General features: G+C 40.3%; 1 protein-coding gene across 1 annotated transcript; it reads left to right on the forward strand.

The window, feature by feature from the left end:
* Window positions 1-3,803: 3,803 nt before the first annotated feature.
* On the forward strand, window positions 3,804-13,959 carry GJB2 (gap junction protein beta 2). The gene is made up of 2 exons (XM_044073193.1): window positions 3,804-3,953; window positions 12,430-13,959. The coding sequence occupies exon 2, from the start codon at window positions 12,452-12,454 to the stop codon at window positions 13,265-13,267; it is 816 nt and encodes a 271-aa protein (XP_043929128.1). The 5' UTR covers window positions 3,804-3,953; window positions 12,430-12,451; the 3' UTR covers window positions 13,268-13,959.
* The last annotated feature ends 4,880 nt before the right edge of the window (window positions 13,960-18,839 follow it).

Genomic DNA, 18,839 nt, shown 5'->3' on the forward strand with positions numbered 1-18,839 from the left:
TATTTAGGTGTTTGGGATACAACATAATTGTGTTGTGCAGCTATTAACTGAATCTTGGAAATATTTTTATCTTAAAATCTCAGTACATTTATCATTTTTGTGTTATTACGCAGTTCACAGCTGCCGAAATAGGAAGCGTTCTGTGTAAAGAAGGACAGAGTTGTTTGTGTGAGGACTGCTGTGGAGATGTGGATTCTACCTTCTTATCAGGACAAGCAACAAGTGTTAAAGCAAAAAAAAAGACGTAGATAGGACTGTAGGACTGCAAGTCCACTGTATTTTTTTTTTTTGCCTTCTTGGCATCTTGCAATAACTTATTTTGCTGTGATTCGAAAACAGCTGCAAGTGCATTATCTTATGTCTACATAGATGAAGTGGGTACACATTCAATACACTAAAGTGCCAAATAGCTGTATTCTCCGATACCGTTGAGCATATCTATCATTCTCTAATTTTGGCTCAATCTTTTTCCTAAACTAGATTTTTTTATTATTATTATTTTGATAAAATGCAGTGGATAACAGTAAATACTGAAAATCTTTACACTCATCACGGTCATACTTTACTTCAAAAGTATACGTTAACTCCCGTGTTATTATTTTACAATGATTACACATTAATAGTAACATTATTTTTTAATCCGTCTCTAATCTGATGCTCTTTTCTCAAACTATCCTTCATCTGGCTGCCCCTAATGCTAAATGTAACGGGTTGAGTTACGCGGCCAGGCCTTTGACAAGATTAGTTTAATACTCTCGGGGGGTCGACAAAGAGCCCAATGGCGAAATTTCAGCCACACTGCCATTTGCTCGCAATTAAGATTGAAATACGGTGCCAAGTAAAGCACCCGTGTTTCAGTTCTGGGTGACTTTCAGTACTTGGGCATCGGGTAAACATTATGCAATGTGTTTTTGTAAAAATGAAAGTACTTGTTTCGCCTTTTCCCGGTTAGAGGTCGCCACAGCGGAACTCCGGACCGCTAATGATTGGCAGTAGATTTTTACGTGCTGAGTTGCCGGCTCTAACGAGCAACCTTCAACGAGGGTACGCCCATTCACGCATGTCTCCACAAAAGACGGTCTAGCCGAGAAGCGAACTGGACAACGTCTTGCTGGGAAGCGACAACGCTACCGCAGCACCACCGTGGATCAGAAAAAAAAAGAAAAGTACTAGTGTTCCAAAATAAACACGTACCCCCTCAAGAAAATGAAAAACACTGTTAGAATTTGAGCGTGCCCTGAAGGAATGCGGTCAGGCACGAGCCGAGAGCGTTCGTGCGTTGACGTTTTGATGACGACATTACATTATTGCTCTGTGCCCGTGAGCTGAAGCTTAGAGTCCTCCTCGAGCCTTCACAAAGAGATAATGTTGTGCCTCTTGAATAAGTAATCATTTGTGCAGTAATAAACGATGTCTCTCTCACAGTCATTTATACAGCAATACATTATTTGTCTCTTAAAATGAGTAATCATTTATACAGTAGTATTGTCCTGTCCTTTTATGGCTATATTAATGGTAAATGAGTTTCTTGATTTACTTACTGATGGTTGACAGGTAATAGTTGGGATACGGGCCTTAACCATTTTATTATATGAATAAACAGATAACAGAGTGTAGGAAACCACCAACAAATTGTAACGTAACTTACCAACATTTAAGATATTTTCCCACACGTTGCAGAATAACTAAAATAGAAACAGGCCATGGCAAAATAAGCATGCAAGTCTATTTTGCAATGATAGTACCTAAAGGCTAGGTTATCGTAGCAAGTGTTACTGCTATATTGCAGGCCAGGACTGCTAAACGTTATAAGGGTTACGTCATACGGGTTTTTATTGCTGATTAATACATCATAACGATATCATTTTTTAATGTGCAATACTTTCACCCAGCACTTTCTGTTTTGTACTCAAGTTCTTAGTGCTACCACCCCATCTATCCCTTAAAAGTGGACTTATCTCTCAAAATGTTGCCCCCCCCCCAGCTGTTCACCTATTCCCCTAAAATTATCAAATATATTGTTTTTAGATTAGCAATATTGCACCTGTTGTTGGATGCATCACAGTTGTATATATAATGTGAGCTGAAAATACCTCTCAACTGTACAGATTTTCGCAGATTCTCCAGATTTTCGGCTCATATTTTTGGCCTGTTCCTCTTTTTTCCTGGCAAATCACTGGAATGATCTCAGGATTGAAGTCACTTACTAGTGACATACATTTGATTTTCAGACTTCAAATCCTTCAGAAAATGTATATTAAAACAAACCCTGTTACTCCAGCAACTTGCTAAGTTTATAGGAGCAATATTTAAAATATGGCCCTATTTGTATCCCCATTTTGGCAAGCTTTGTCCAGATTTTTGCATTAACAGGTTGAGGTATGTACTCAGAAAAAATGTACTCAGTAGAGTACAAAGAGTATGCTTGGCTACACCCTTGCCTTCACCCGCTGTTACACAGAAACAAATCGAAAGACACAAGCCTAATGCCTGAATGTATGAATATAGAACATGCAAAACGTACGTATTGTATTTAATATAGTGAATGTCTCTGCCTCTCGTTAATTAAATCTTTAAATAAAAAGTGCCCCAAATGGTAAAAACAAATTCATTTTGTCTAAGTGGAATAAAGTGACAAGTTTCTGTCAGCTAAGTAGTAAATATGTCACTTATCGATATACCGGTTTATAAAGATAACTGGAACAGAAAAACAAATTTAATTGCAATTAACTAGTAATCTCATTTGTCAGTGCGATGCCCATTTCTGTCTGGTGCCATAATCTTTCAGTACCTGTACCTGGTAATGAGGCAGAGTGCCAAAGGCATCAAAAAGAAGGCATTCCCTTTTGTGGTTATTATCTTCGCCTTGTAACGATTAGATTTATCCTAGTTATGAAAACAATATTGTATGCACCAGAAACAGTGATTACACTAGCAAACATAGTAGGGTCGCCACATTTCCATATGACCAAAGTGGGACATTTTTAATAGAATCATGAAATATGTCAGTACAAATCATACCCACAGCCGGTGAGAAGGACAAAACTTCACTTTTTTGCCAAAATAAAATATTATTCTTGTAGCATTTGAGTTGTTTATGCTAGTTTATATAACATTTACGTGTTTCAGATCCAAGAAAGCTTGGGAAATATTTTTGTCCTAAAATCTTAGGACATTTGCCTTTTTTTTGCAGGAGACAACTGCCCAAAGAGGGCTGTCCCTCGCAAAGAGGGGCAGGTGGTAACCCTAAAACATAGTAACAGATAGCTCTTCAGGACCATACATATCAACTGGCCAGATTTTTACCTCGTATTTTAGTCTGTTTCTCATAACATTTTGGCTTTCTGCCAAAATCACTGAGTACTGTAGTCACTAAATTATATACATTTGAGTTTCCCACTTCGTCTCCTTCACAAAGATGCATGCGAACACAAATCTTGTTACTCAAGCCACTAGGTTTATAAGAAATATATTTAAAATGTGTCCCAATGTTGTGCCTTTGTCCGCTATTATTTTAGGCTTCGTCCTGATTTCTTGAGCTAAGACGTTCAGATGTATAACACTTTTACATTATATATCATCAAAGAACTTGTAGTAAACACTATATTTGCAAAGTTCATAACAACGTTTTTGCTACAAAAGCCTACATGGGGCCTGCTTACTACGAACTAGTTGTTAAATCAGTGTATTTCACAAAAGAATGTAAAAAAGTGGGTGGGGTTTACATTTCACAATCCACGCCCACATCCATGTAAACCAGTGCGCATGCTCCACTCTAGGAAATAATAAGCAGGTGTCGGCACTTCTACAGGTTAGTAGTAGTGCTGAGAAATAAGAGTTGAAGGTCTAGCTAATTTTACTGTCCCCAGTTGAAGAAAGACTCGCCGGATCTACTTGTATACAAGCCTGAAAGAAATCAGTGCATTTGGGAATTTTGGACCTCAGGTTCCGAGGTAAGTTTTCCAACAGCTGTTTTTCTTTTTCTCAAGTTGTGTAAAAGAAACTCAAGCAAAATGAAACGTGATTATTGAGATCAAAGTTTGGTACTTTTGTTTATTGCCCGAGCTGGCGTGACTGTGTCCCACAGTAAGTATTGGAAAATAAGTAATTACTTGTATGCAATTTGTAATTCTATTTTCAATGACTTGACAGCTGGCATGCATTTCGGGGGTGGAGTTGGGGGTGTTGCCTAAATTGGACTTTGAAGTTTCGCCCCGCCCCCAAACTAAGTCTTGCTGTTGTACTACACAATACTTTTATCGCTAATCCTAAAGTTGATTCCCAGCGTTTCCATTTGCCAGGGGAGCCGGCGCACATTTTAATTGGGCAGTGGGTTATTTTTACTGAAATGTGGGGGCAAAATCCACTATTAAAGAACAAGGGGCTGAATAATATATTTTTACTGAAATATGGGGACAAATTCCACTATTAAAGAACAAGAAATCTGAACATCCCGGGACGTTTTGTTGCAAAAAAAGCCTTGTATAAAGCAAAGTCCTGGGCTCATTATTGCGGGGGGAAACTGTTGACAAGTATTTTGCGAAAGAAAATTATGCATGGGCTCTGTCTTGTTTTTGAGGCAGAATCCAGACCTCGGGAAATCGCAGGCATTTTGTGAAGCCATTTCAAAATTCTAATTCTCAAATAGGACTACTAAGGGGAATAGAATTATGAACATCCTGAACCTGGAAGACAGCGGCGGAGCCTTTTATGTGATTTATAATAATCTGGCTGTTCTACATAACTCGACTCAAAGACAATGACTGTTTGTAAAACTTGAAGAAATAGCACGGCTGCAGACATTTATTTATTTACTTGCTTACATTTGTTGACCGGGAGTGTCCGACAGGACTAGGTCCATTTTCAGCGGAGGCCCGGGGAGAAAAGCTCCACAGTTAAAATAAACAGTAGTTACATAGCGATTAACAATTTAACATAGCAATTATTACAAACATATTTACAGATAACATCGTACATCAGTAGACGACAAGAATCTTTATCTGCGAAGTCCATAACAGGCATTAACAAATGTTACAAGAAGAAGTTCCTGCTGTATAATAAGTACTAGGCTTATGAGCGTCTGAGCTTGCTATAATCAAGGTAGTTAGTGGTTGGATGGGGTGGGTGATATTAGAGTGGGAGTCGCAAGGGCATAGCCTGCATGTTTTTAGCTGCGCTTTTAGTAAAGTTTTGAAGTGGGTGCATGATGGTACAGAGGTAATTGTGGATGGGATTGCTGACCATCTACTCACGATTAACGATGCATTCTTATCACCATGTGTATGCAGCATGTAAGGCAGTAATAACAGCATTTGCACACCACTGCTGATACTGAGAGTATTCTTTTGCAGTGATTTTTCATTTGCGTATTTTAAAGCCATGCTATCACTTAACACGTTAGGAAGGTTGCTAATTCAGTAACTGCTAATAACATGCAGTTTGACTATCCACACTTGATAGATTAACAGGCTAAAAGTGTAAGGCTCGGAAGATATGCCGGATGTTCGCAACTTGATAAAAGATCTGAAGACAATGACCTGTTAATGGTAATGCGTTTAACATAGACCATGACCTGTTAAAAGCGTGCACATACTATCGTTGATGTCCAATGTAATCAAATGAGCACAGGAGCAACAGTCTCATGTACCCGATAATGTGCATAAACTGTACCTTGTAGCCCCTGGTAAATTGACTCCTAGGTTAAGCCAGCACTAAGTGCTGGCAGGGTTTTGTGTATAAAACCATTCTTTGAGAGCACTGGCCTTCAAGCCATAATAATTTTATATTTGTGAGGGGAAAGTGACCCTTGCCAGGAATGCAAAATCTGCTTAATGTAGTTAACACTATGCATAAACAATTACTCGCTTCTGTACCTTTAAACAGATGGAAAGATATGGAATTTTTGCAACTTGTCTAACGACTTATTATTCACCTACCTAGCCCAAAAAAAAAACTTTCTCTCGAACTTCACTGATGAATCAACCTGTTCTCATGCTAAATTGTAAGGGCTGTTGCTTCTGCTGGGTACTACAGTGGACTTTCCGCATGTTAAACTTTTTTTTTTTTTTTTTACAGATTTGTAAAACCTAGGAAACCTGACACTTGTGCCCACTTTTCCTCAAGAGCTTTGATGTTTGATCAAGCTCTAAGCTTTTTCCAAATATTGGAAAATAATAATTGTACCTTAATGTGTTGCTGTTGCTCATATATACTGTCATTTATGTATACTTGTACCTTACTGTGTTACTGTTGGTTTTGATTTGGAGCTTTTCTCCCCGGGTATCCACTGAAAAAGGACTTGTGTCCAGTTGGACTTTCCCAGTAAACAAATTTAAAATAAATGCCATTTTAGTAATTTCTTGCCATATTTAAATTGCAGACATGTTAGCTTGGCTTTGTGTGGATAAGCGACAATAGCTCCTTACAAATGGTCTAGACTATGTCATTAAAATTTGTGCTTAACTAGAATAAAGTTTAAATCTGTAGTGCTGCTAGGATGTAATTTCCCTTGTTTTGTGTGTCTGTGTCCTCCTTTTGAATAAAGCCTTAACAATAGGGATGTCTTAAGAGACACAGCAGTCCTCCTCAGTCAGATATAGGTTCAAAGATGGGTACATTTATAAGCCTAGCCAGAGTGTCAGCTTTCACCGCCCCATTGATTAACTGAGCCTCTGTCAAGAGCAAATGAAGTGATCCCAGGGGGTGTGTTTTTTGTTGCCCATCCACTCGTCAAGGTTTCTCTTGAGTGTTAGTGAGGGGCTCTGCCTAATGTAGTTAGCAATTTTGTCCCAAAGCACAGGAAGTCTCTGTGACAGGAATCTATCCCTTCAGCATTTTCTATTTACTGTTGTGGCAAGGTTTAGCTCACTAGAGCGAGTGGCTCTTGTAAGTCAGACAGAGATCACCTCTGAGTAAACAATATGCGACTGAGTACAGCTGGAGTTTTTCCAGTCGGGTTGCATAGGACATATGTTGAGGTCAGTAATCCTCTTGGTGAGGTACTTTTGTGGTCGTTCCAGCTGTTGGAAGTATCTTGTGAGGTACATCCCAAATAGGGCATTGTACTGTGATGGGTCTGATGAGTGACTAGTAGAGGGGCACCATGACACCTCTATTTCTAGATGCGAACCCTTTAGTAATTGGATGGGCTACATAGGATTTCCTAACTACTTTGGCAATATGATTGTCAAAGGAGAGATTACTATCTACCTTGGTCCCCAGATCCCTTATTACCTCTTCTGTATTAAGGTGGCTGCCACCTATGTGGTAATTCATGGGTGTTTTGTTTTTCCCAAATGGGATGACTATGCATTTTTTTGGAATTTAAGACCGTGACTTGTAAGGCCCTTTTGGAGAATGTCCGTGTCAGCCGGAGATTGTTATGGCTCCCAGTTTGCAGTCCTCTGTGAACTTGGTTAGCCATAGTCATTCTGTGTCTGCCTGTACTTCTGAGAAGTATATGCTGAACAGTAGGGGTCCCAGGACCAAGCCTTGTGGAACACCACTTGTGACTGGTTTAGAGTTGGACCTGGAGCCTGCTATTCTTACCGTGTGAGTTCTGTCTGTAAGCCAGTTGGCAACCCATCTTGTGACGTAGGGATTTATGTTCAGGTTGGAGAGTTTTTCTATAATTCCAGAGTGGGAAATGGGTGTCAAAAGCCTTGGCGAGGTCAAGGTAGGCTGTGTGAACTGCCTTCCCCTCATCTATGGCCTTGGTGACTGTCTCCAAAGTCAACCAGGTTTAGTATGCATGATCTGCCCTTAAAGCCGAACTGGGTCAGCAAGTGTTTGGAGGTTCCAGATGTCTTTGTTAATGAGTTCCACGATGATGTGCTCCATAGTCTTTCAGACCAGGCTAGTCAGTCAGGCTTATGGGGCAATAGTTACCAGGGTCAGTTGTGGCCCCTCCTTTGTGGAATGGAATAACCGTTGCTGTGTGCTATTCTATGGTCACGTAGCCTGTGAAGAGGCTGAACAGTGTGTTTAGGTGGGGGATAAGTTTGTTCTGTAGTTCATGCAAGACACAGCCTGGGACACCATCTGGCCCCATTGACTCTGCTTATTGCTTTTGAAAGGGTGGTTTTCACCTGTGCGTCTGTGATTTCCGGAACACTACACTTTTCCGGTATTGTTGTGGACCTTTTTGGGGGTGAAGTACTGAATCTGCCAGGATATTGGCAAAATCGGTGGGTGCAATATATTTTGCACTAACTCAGAGCACATCTGCGAGTTGCCACTTAGATTCTTGACATAGCTAAAGAAGGCTTTGTGGTTATCTTTCGAATCCTTGGCTATTCTTTCGAAGTTAGCCTTGGAGGATTTTATTAGGGACCTTAGTTTCTTAATGATACTGATCATGGATGTCTTTCCTTCTTGGTCTTTGCTTTTTTTCTGAATTAGTTTCCTCCTTCTATTGTATAACTTATGGCAGCGGTCCACCAGACTGGTTTCCTTCTCTTAGGGGAGTGAGTCTTGGTTTTGCTAGGGATGGCATGATCCATGCATCCTTGTAGGTGCTCAGTGCATTTGTAAAGGTTCCACTTACCTACCTTTAGCATGGGGGCTGTGAAACTTACCAACTCTGTCTTAAGTAAGGTGAAGTTTGGGGTTCTCTGTGCAGCCTTGAACCAGGTTTCAGTTACTGCACAGATGACATTCTCCATACTCAGGAGTGCTTCGAGCACTTGCATTTTGAGACGACAACTGACGTTGAGTAGCATAACTTTTTTTTTTTTTTTTTTTTTTTTTTGGCAGCAAGAGCCTTGGCTAGTATTTGAAAGCCTAGGGGTGACAGGTGCAAGCAGTCTCTTGCAAAGCAATGAGGCTTGTCGAGCATGTCATCCCAGACTGACAAGACACTGGATCCCCTTTGAATGACACCAAAAGCTTAGCCAATTGTTGAAATTGATCAATTTTTCTTTATACTGTGGTATCATTCTTGGTGAGAGCAGGATGCTACTCGGGGTCATAGGCTACATGATCAGAGAGCTCTTCCATGTCTCTCCATGTAGTCCAGGGAGGTACATCTTGGGTCATTCACACCAACATTAACAATGACAGTCATATTTGTGCTTGTGCTTGTGTTATGTGGTGGATTCTGGCTCCAACAGGCAGCTAACAGTAACCTTCTCCTTGCCCAGCCGACTGAGTGGGACGTCAGTGTGCCTGGCTATAGAGTCGCCTATTACTAGTGTGTTGGGTAGGGCTGTGATTGTGCAGCACACTGATTTTGATTTTATCTGGTTTGTGACGGGAGGTGCAGGTTTTTTAAGTGTCTGCTTTGGAGGTCTGTGATGCTTTTGCAGGTTTTTATTTAGAACCTCGGATTATGATTTTGTGTATTTTTTGCCAGTGCTGGTTTAGTATGTCTTTGTGAGGCTGGAGGTGTGGTGCAAATGTTAGCCCTTCTCATGACTGCCTGTTTGTCTTGGGCGGAGAGAGCTTGGCCTCCAATTTAGCTATATAATTGCATCTCTCACATATGTTAATGTTTTGTGGTAGGAGGAGAGAGTTGTCTGTGTACATTAAGAAGTTGTAACATTGCCTCAGGATATCCAGGTTCACCAGCTGGACTGGAGAGTATACCTGAAATTGCCCTTTGGTCATGCCTGAATAGTAGGGTGAGCTGCTTAGTCTCTTGGTTGGTGAGGGGTGAATAATGAGCCTTGCCCTGCTGGGCAATCAAGTGTCTGGGTATATTAGTGCTTGCTATTAGGTCTGTGCAAGTGCTGGACTGTAGGATGCTTTTAAGTGCTTGGGTTGAGAGTTAGACTTAACTTTCAAGGGAAAAACTGAAGAGGAGACTCTGGAGCTGGGATAAAATTAGCCTTGGCTAACTGGCACTGCCCAGATGTGCAAAACCGTGCAAATGTGTTTTACAGCAGGGAAATGAGAGAATTGGCCCAAAATGGCCTATAAACTACTAACTTCTGGACTGGAACCACTCCTCCAGGGACAGATGGCTGCTCAAAGCTTCCTCTCCCAGATGAACAGAGAAACACAGAGCAACTCAGAAAATTGTACCACAGCCCTGAATTCAGCACTAGTCTGAAAACTGGACTATACTAGCTTAGAAAGGTGGGAAACGAGGAAAAAAAATTTTTGAAAAAAGGCAAAAACAGTAAAAAAAAAATAACACTTAAAAAAACAGCTTTAGATGACTACAAGCAACTAGAAAAGGCTTTCAAACAAATTTTAAAAAATCTCAATTAGTACTATAAGCCTTTAGCCAGAAATTCCCAGCTCAGAAGGGCAGAGTCCAGCCTCTCCTCCCACAAGAGTGCACATCACAAACCTTCTTAATGTAAAATAACTGGCCTGAAGCCCAAGTGCTTAAACCAGAACCAATACATGTTTAGAATAACTGATACTAAGCCATCAATCAGCAGTTCCCAACGATGTAAGCTACCTGTCCTGCCACAACAGTGCAGACCACAAACAAACCTTAATGTAAAACAACTGGTCTGAAGCCCAAGTGCTTAAATCAAAAGGCTTAGAATGATAGTTAACCAAGCAGTAATAAAATACAATTGAGTATTTTTAAGGTGATGCAAAAGTAATAAAGTAGGAAGAAACACAAAGCAGATGAAAAAAATGCAATTTTTTTTTTTTTTTTGTGAGCAAATGAGATGGGCCCAGGAGGAGTATCCAAATGCAAATTTACAAGAGGGGCGGACAGTTTCAAAGCCACCAAAACAAAAACGGGGAGGGTGCGTAGGGAACTACTTGAAAAAAAACAGAGCCACAACGTCCAGCTCGATAGTATTCAATGCAACACAGATCAATTTAAATGCTATATTGGCAGATAAAGATTTACTTAAATTCACTTAATGCAAGGCATATATGAAACTGATCCATTGTACGATATGGATGGCTTGAGGGACATGACAGTCCTCAGATATGCAAGGCATATATGAAACTGATGCATTGTACAAGTAAAGCTCCCACTTGGTTTGGATGATGGCCATTCTAAGAATGGTCTGCGTGTGGCAGTATAGCAGCTGAGAAGGGATTGTTCCAACCTATGTCTTTCCTTTAATGTTAAAATGTTTTTATGCATGTTATACAGTGTTTTTTAATGTGGTACAGTTTTGCAGTGGCCCTGTTTAAGTTAGGGTTTTAGTTTGACTTGCTAGGATACATAGACAACATGAACAGCTTGATTCTGGTTGAAGAGTTGTGTGGCCCATGAATTGTGCTTCTTTCCTGGTGGGGAAAAAAGTCCAAAACATACTGCATCTCTTCATAATTTGATCTTTTTCTATGTATTTACTGTCTCATTCTGGCCAGCATAGCCTATTTAAGGAAGACTTTATTTAATTTCAAAACCAACTAAATGCCCAACAGTCTTGCTGAATCCTGTCTTGGGAATAGGTCTATATTAGAACACCGAACTTTCAAAATTTTGATTGTTCTAATATTGAATCCTATTAATCGAAAATTTAAAACATTGAACCTACAGAACAGTGAATTTTTTCCTAGGGAAAAAAATTGCTATTCCAAAACACATACACACAACACAAGCACATCAAACAAACAGCAATCCACACATATACACCTAACCGTACACTAAACTATACATACACCACTTGCCTTAACCCAAACCCTAAGGTCCGTCACTATCGCACAGTCGCCTCTCCCACGCCCTAACTCACTTACCCTGCCCTAACCCTCACGTCCACACAATCGCACACTTACCTGACCCGCTCCCTAACTCGCCTAACCCGCCCTAACCCTCACGTCCTAGCACTGAGTTTTAATCTGAATTTGCCACCAGTTTTTGTCTGTTAGACCTTCTCGTATGTGTCATGGAGGGGGATCTATAATGGTTTCCATTTTGCAGTCATCTGCAAACCTGGTCATCTAAAGGTCTTGACATTGGCATCTATTTTTCAGAGGTAAAGACCAAATGAGTCCTAGCTTAGAGCCCTGCAGTACCCTGCTAATGCCACTCTTGCAGGAGGTGAACTCTCTTATCCTGACTATTGGGTCCTGTCTGTGAGTCTGCTAGCAGTCCAGCTAGTTATGCAGGGGTTTGTGTCCAGTTCAATAGTGTGGTATTGTATCAAACATGTTAGCCAGGTCCAGGTATGTGATATGAACAGTTTTTCCTGAACTGCATATTACACCTGTTACATGTATTAATGGCACATCATCACTTTGCTTTTTCAGTACATTTTTGTACCAAGCTTGGCATCTGGCAAAAGCAGTATGGTAACATGAAACCATTCATTATGAAGTCACCATCTGACCACCTACCCATTCAGCCCAATGTGCATGGTGGTTATGAATTTGCCCCTGAGGTTATTAATGTAGATACCTGCATTGCATTTACTCCATTCTGAGGTTCTGTGTTCAGGTTCTGTTTTTAATGATGCTGCTGTGTGGTGGTAGCTTACAATAGCTGACTTTTTTTTTTCCTCCCATTAGGTGTCTGATTTAAGAGGAGAAGATGAACTGGGGTTATCTTCAAACATTTTTGGGTGGCGTGAACAAGCATTCGACTAGCATTGGGAAAGTATGGCTGTCTGTAATTTTTATATTTCGAGTTATGATTCTGGTGGTAGCTGCAGAAAGTGTGTGGGGAGATGAACAATCGGGCTTTGTGTGCAACACTCAGCAGCCTGGTTGTAAAAATGTATGCTATGACCATTATTTCCCTGTCTCCCACATCAGGCTCTGGTGTTTGCAGCTGATCTTTGTTTCTACCCCTGCCCTGCTGGTGGCCATGCATGTTGCCTACAGAAGGCATGAGGAGAAGAGGTTGATCCTGCAACAGGATGGAGAGATCGCCGAGAAAAACTTACAGCAAATCAAGATGCAGAAGATGCGTATTGAGGGGGCTTTGTGGTGGACTTACGTTACTAGCATATTCTTTAGACTGTTGTTTGAAGGTGCTTTTATGTACGCATTTTATTACATCTATAATGGGTTTCAAATGACCCGCTTGGTAAAATGTGATGCATGGCCTTGCCCCAACGTTGTAGATTGTTTCATTTCCAGGCCTACTGAGAAGACTGTGTTCACCATTTTTATGATAGCAGCATCTGTTATTTGTATTTTGCTAAATGTGGCTGAATTGTGTTTCTTGATCATAAAGGCGTGTCTCCGTCATGGGAAACGGGAAAAATACTCAAGCTATCAGTCAAGCTTGATCTGTAAAGACAAAGAGCATCAGCAGAATAAGATTAACGAGTTTCTGGTTAAGCTGAACTGGACAATTAATTTAGTGTTTACTTTGTCTGAAGATGGAAATAGTTTTGTTTGAAAGCTGAAATGTAAAAATCAGTATTTTAGATTATCAAATATGCAGAGCGAACATAGTCAGTATTGGTAGTTGCTTTGCTCTACCCTTCATTTTGACGAGTAAGGTCCTAAAGATTGTATTTGAAATGACGTAAGAAGGCGTGGATGACTTGCTGTTCTTCAGTCCGATCAAAAGAAGTTTGAGAGAAGTTTTCATATCTTTGAACATGAAGGAAAAACTTGTGCACTTTAGCTGATTCATTAATGCTGATGATCAGATGGTAGTGGGATATGTGGCAGTAATCCCTACTCTTGGCATTTGTTGTGTCTTTGGGTCATAACAGATGACTAAGCTTGCATTTTGTGGTATGCAGCTATTGAGCTGGTTCATGGCTGTCAAATGTTTCACTGTGCTGGTTAGTGTTAGACTAGTTTTTGTTTCCATGGAAGTGTTCATTTCTGTTAGGCTTTAGTTTGCTGTGAACTGACTTGCACATTGTGAAAGCAATCATTTTTGAATTGTAAATGTTTGTAGACTTTTCATATAGACAACTCAAGTCCCTATGTGCTTGATCATATAGTTACATTAAATATTTGCATATTCTGTGCATTTAATAGGTCAGGTTCCGCTTTCTGGGAACTGAATAGTACATTTTCTGTTTGTTGGCATTGTGCCTCACAAACCTGTCAATAATAAATGTATTTTCACATTTTAAAAAGGTATTTGTCCTTTCTCTTCACTGATTTTTATTTTTGTATAGATGGTGCTGTCCAGTATTGCTCATTTTCCAATTTACTGCTAAATTACTTTGTGCTGACTGCTGTGCTTACCTTTGCATTAAAGTGAATTTAAATTTGAGCTTAAACTACTGGTCTACAAGGCCTGTACTACCACTTGTTAGTACCCTGATTAAAATAAAAAAAAATATATATATATATATATATATATATATATATATATATATATATATAATTTTTTTTTTTTTTTTTGATTGAAAAGGGTAAACTTCAACCAAGTAAAACTTTTCTGTCCCATATTTTTATATTGAAACAAGCGCCCATTTCTTTTGAAATGCGATTTGTGCCACTTACATTTTGGTGGTAATATGTGGCGTTAAGCTGTACAAAGTCTAGGTGGAAAGTCATGGCCTTCACTACTTTGCTTTATTTGGGTTATCCAATTTGTTAATGGGTTGAAGAGAACCTGGTATATTACATCAACTGAGCAAATGCATCAAGTTTTACAGGATTAATTATCTGGTGTGCTTTCTAAAACTTGCACCAGGTAGGTGTGAAGAATCTCAAAAATCTTTGTGGTGATGAAAGGAAGAATATATTCTGTCTGCATATTGCTGTGTACCTTGCATCTTTTGAATCCAGAAAAGGACTACACCCATTGTGTCTAGATTCTTAGGATAGTTTATAGTTTAGTGGCCAAGTGAAGTTTTTCTTGGCAAGCTAATAATCCTATAGTTGGTCTCTGATTTGTAACTTCCCTGGTCAGTCAGAATTGCTCAGTTTTTTTTTTTTTCTAACATATAATACTTACAGCTTTGTAGAGTAATTATGCAGGTAAACCAATGAGAACTCTTTGCCATCTGGTCTTGTGCATGAATGTACAAATATATAAATGTATATAACTTGCTCTAAAATGTACAGGACTATCCCTTTTATTTTATTATGAATTAAATAATGTATACTGACAACTTAAAGGCTGCAGGATCAGATAGCTTAATGTTCTGGAAAATTTTTGAGAAATGCTGTGTAACCTGAGTGACATAGCTCTTATGCTCTGCTGATGTGGGTTTTGTAGCAATCCATTTCGTGTGCTAGACCAACTGAAAAATGGGAAAACACTAGATTAACTACTGATATCGGACACATTATGAATGTGTGTAATCCTAATACAAGCTGTCTGCTCTGAAGTATTACGTTGACTGCTTTTGTGATCAAACTACGGTGTATAAACAGCAGTACTATAATGGTGACTGCTTTTGTGATCAAACTACGGTGTATAAACAGCAGTACTATAATGGTGTCAAACTTGTACGCTGAGCATCTGTTCTCTAACAAAAACGGCCCTTTTACAGGGGTGTTATTTTGCAAGGCATTTAATATAACCCAGAAAAAGTGAGGTACCAGACTCCATACTTGGGAAAGCTTAAATCCACTGCATCAGAACTCCTTGCATGCAATTGGACTACTGTTGTGTGTTTGTACAACTAGTCTTGAAATACATGTGACTGCCTTCACCCAGAATGTAAGAATATGCCATGTTTTAGACTTATCTCCTTACTCTAGGATGAACGGTGTCTGCCAAGTAGTGCTTGGTGGGCTAAATGGGGTTCAGGTGTATGGAAGCACACTTGCACCAAGTTGTCTACAGCCTGACAGAATGGTGCAGGTTCTTTCAGATGTAGTGACTTGAATGCAAATAAGACTGATCTAGAACAGGTCTGTATTAAGGGGAGAATTTCAGTTCCATGGTGTCAAAAGGTAAAGTAATATGTGACTAATCGCTTCAAGTAGCGAGTCTCTAATATCCAGGACTCTTGATAGCTGTGGGCTAAACTTTAATGCCCTATTCTAAAACAAATGTTCCCTAACAGGATATTCATGTACAGCTAAGACAAGTTTAAATATAGTGTGTGTATGTATATACCTTCAGTTTGTCAAAACCAAAGGCAAATAAAAGAAATAAATCAAAAACTAAAAAGTAACAAGTTGCTGTTTACTTAACTCTGGCTTTTAGTGACTATATGAAGAAAGAAGTAAAGTAAATGTAATGCAGCAGGATGTGTTACAGGGAAGTAGACTGGGCACTGTTCTGTCAGCTTTCAGTAATTGTAGGCAAGGAAAGGCACCAGGCTGCATCCAGAAAATTGTATTATGTATGTACCTTAAAGCTGATTATTCTAAGATTTGAATGCAGTGCTGTAACTGGAGAACAAAGGCTTGTAGCCACATCTTTTAATAAGAATTTAAATGTCCTCCTACAGTACACATGGTCAGATTTTTATTTTGCATTGAGTCCTGCTCTTGCTTTGTTACTCTGCATTATCTCCACTGTATGGCCTTCTGAAGATGTGATCTTCATACATCAGTGCATGCCTTCACATGGTGTCATAGCACTTTCAGAGGCAGTATGACTCCTCATGTCAGATTTGGTCACTCGGAGCTGTTCTTGTTGGATAGCTGGTTGCAAATGTCCCCCATCAATAGCTCTGAACATCTTGCCTCCATAATCATATGTTCATAGGGAGGTACTAGGCTATTGGCTCTAGGGCCTGTATAAATCTAGCTAAGAAGGAACCCTGGCTTTCGCCACCCAAGAAAATTTATTTTCCTGCACCGCTGTCGAGCAAAGCGACAGAAGTGATCCCCGGGGTGAATTTCCTATTTCCCATCCAATCGTCAAGATTTTTCTTGAGTGCTAATGAGGAGCTTTGTTTGCTATAGATAGGTAGTTTGTTCCAGAGTATGGGAAGTCTCTGCGACAGGAATCTATCCCTACAGCATGTTCTGTTTATTGTGGTGACAAGGTTTAGGTGTGCGGCTCGGAGGGATTGGGATTTGGGATTTCTTTAAGTGGAGCATGTCCAACAGCTCTGGGTTTGACATAGCTTTATATATTGGGCAGAGATAGTCTCCGAGTAGGTAATATGCAACGGAGTAAAGTTGGAGATTTTTGAGTGTCTGCATAGGGCATATGTTTGAGGCCGGTGATCCTCGTTGTGAAGCATTTCTGCGGTCAAGGTACATAAAAGGGGTGGTGGTCTCCTATAATGGGTCTGAGTTTATTTTTTTTCCTTCTTCCCTGGATGAGAAACCCTTTTGTGATGAGGTGTGCCACTTAGAAGGATTTCCTGACCACTGTGGCACTGACCACTGTGGTGATGTGATTATCAAAGGAGAGACTATCACACTTTCATTGTTAAGTTTACTACTGCCTATGTGTTGGTTCATGGGTACAGAGTTTTTACCAAAGGGGATGACAGTGCACCTTTGGCATTGAGCTTGAGGCAATGGCTTTGACGTAAGGCATCTCTCTGGGAGGCCTTTTTGTAGGATGCCCACATCTGTAGGAGTTTGATTATTGCTCTGAGCTTGCAGTAATCTGCAAACTTTGTTAGCTAAAGATAATCTGTGTTAGTCTGTACTTCAGAGAAATAGATACCAAACAGGAGAGGACCCAGGACTGAACCTTGTGGTACTCCACTTGTCACTGGTCTGAAGCTGGATTTGGAGTCTGCTACTTTCACAGTCTGGGTTCTGTCAGTGAGCCAGTTGGTAACCCATCTTGTGACCTAGGGATTTATACCTAAGTTTAGTGAATTTATCTATAATTCCACAGTGGGGGATGGTGTCAAAAGCCTTGGCAAGATCTAGATAGGCTGTGTGAACCACCTTACCCTCGCCTATGGCTTTGGTGACTCATAAGTATCAGGTTTAGGAGACTTGATCCGCCTTTTACAAACCCAAACTGGGTGGAGTTTGGAGATTACCAATGTCTTTGTTTGTAAATTCCATGATTCATTCAATGGCCTTGCAGACCAGGCTCGTAGGGCTAATGGGGGCGGTAATTCCTGGGGCCTGTGATGGCTCCCCTTTTGTGGAGCGGGATAACAATCACTCTGTGCCACTCAGTCAGCATAAAGCCTGAGGTGAGGCTATGATTAAACATAACACTTGGGTGAGGTGCCAGTTCATTTTGTAGTTCATGTAGTACAGAGCCCGGGATGTCATCCCATGGATGCTGTATTCTTGGCTTTGGAGAGTGCAGTTTCTACCTGTGTGGCCATGACTACCAGAATTCAGCAATCTTTTGGTATTGAGAGGGGCCCTTTAGTGGGTAAGAGCAGGGTGAAGTTGGCACAATCTGCCAGGATATTGGCAATATCCTTGGGATCAGTATATTTAATGTCATTCTGTTGTAGATCTCAGCATTGCCATTTAGATTCTTGACATAACCATAGAATGCCTTGTGGTTGTCTTTGCCAATTGTTTTTTTCGTAACTAGCTTTGGAGAATTTTTATGAGGCATCTCTGCTTCTTACCGAGTCTGGTAAGGGAGTTTTTTGCATCCTGGGATTTTCCTCTTTCTGCAACAGTTTCTTCCTTCTGTTGTATAGTTGTTTATGGCAGGGGACCACCAGATTGGCTTCCTTTTTTGGAGGAGAGCATCTTGGTTTTATTTGGGATGGCATGATTTATGTACAAGTGGATGTGCTCGTACAGTGACTTGGTGTAGGATTCAGCAGTTGAACTTTTCGGCTCCCGTCTGCATGAGTGCTATGAAGCTTGTCACTTCTGACTTGAGTAGCATGATGTTGGCTTTGGAGAAGAGTTTTACAGAGGTTTCCTTACTGGGGGTGTCAAGGGTAATTTGCTTATGGTCAGACCTGCCCAATGAAGGGGTTACCACTGGTGTGTATCCTCTATCTCCCATGTTAGTAATGACCAGGTCTAGGATATTGGAGCCCCTGGTGGTCTAGTGGATTAGTTGATCCAGGGCACTGGAATTTATGAAGTCCAAGAACCGTTGGGAAAAGGTGTTGGTACCAGAGTAGTTTTCCCTATTAATGGCAGGGTAG

The sequence above is a fragment of the Protopterus annectens genome, chromosome 5.part1 (genome assembly GCF_019279795.1).
Source record: "Protopterus annectens isolate FY-2018-M chromosome 5.part1, PAN1.0, whole genome shotgun sequence".
In the NCBI taxonomy this organism is placed as follows: Eukaryota; Metazoa; Chordata; order Ceratodontiformes; family Protopteridae; genus Protopterus; species Protopterus annectens.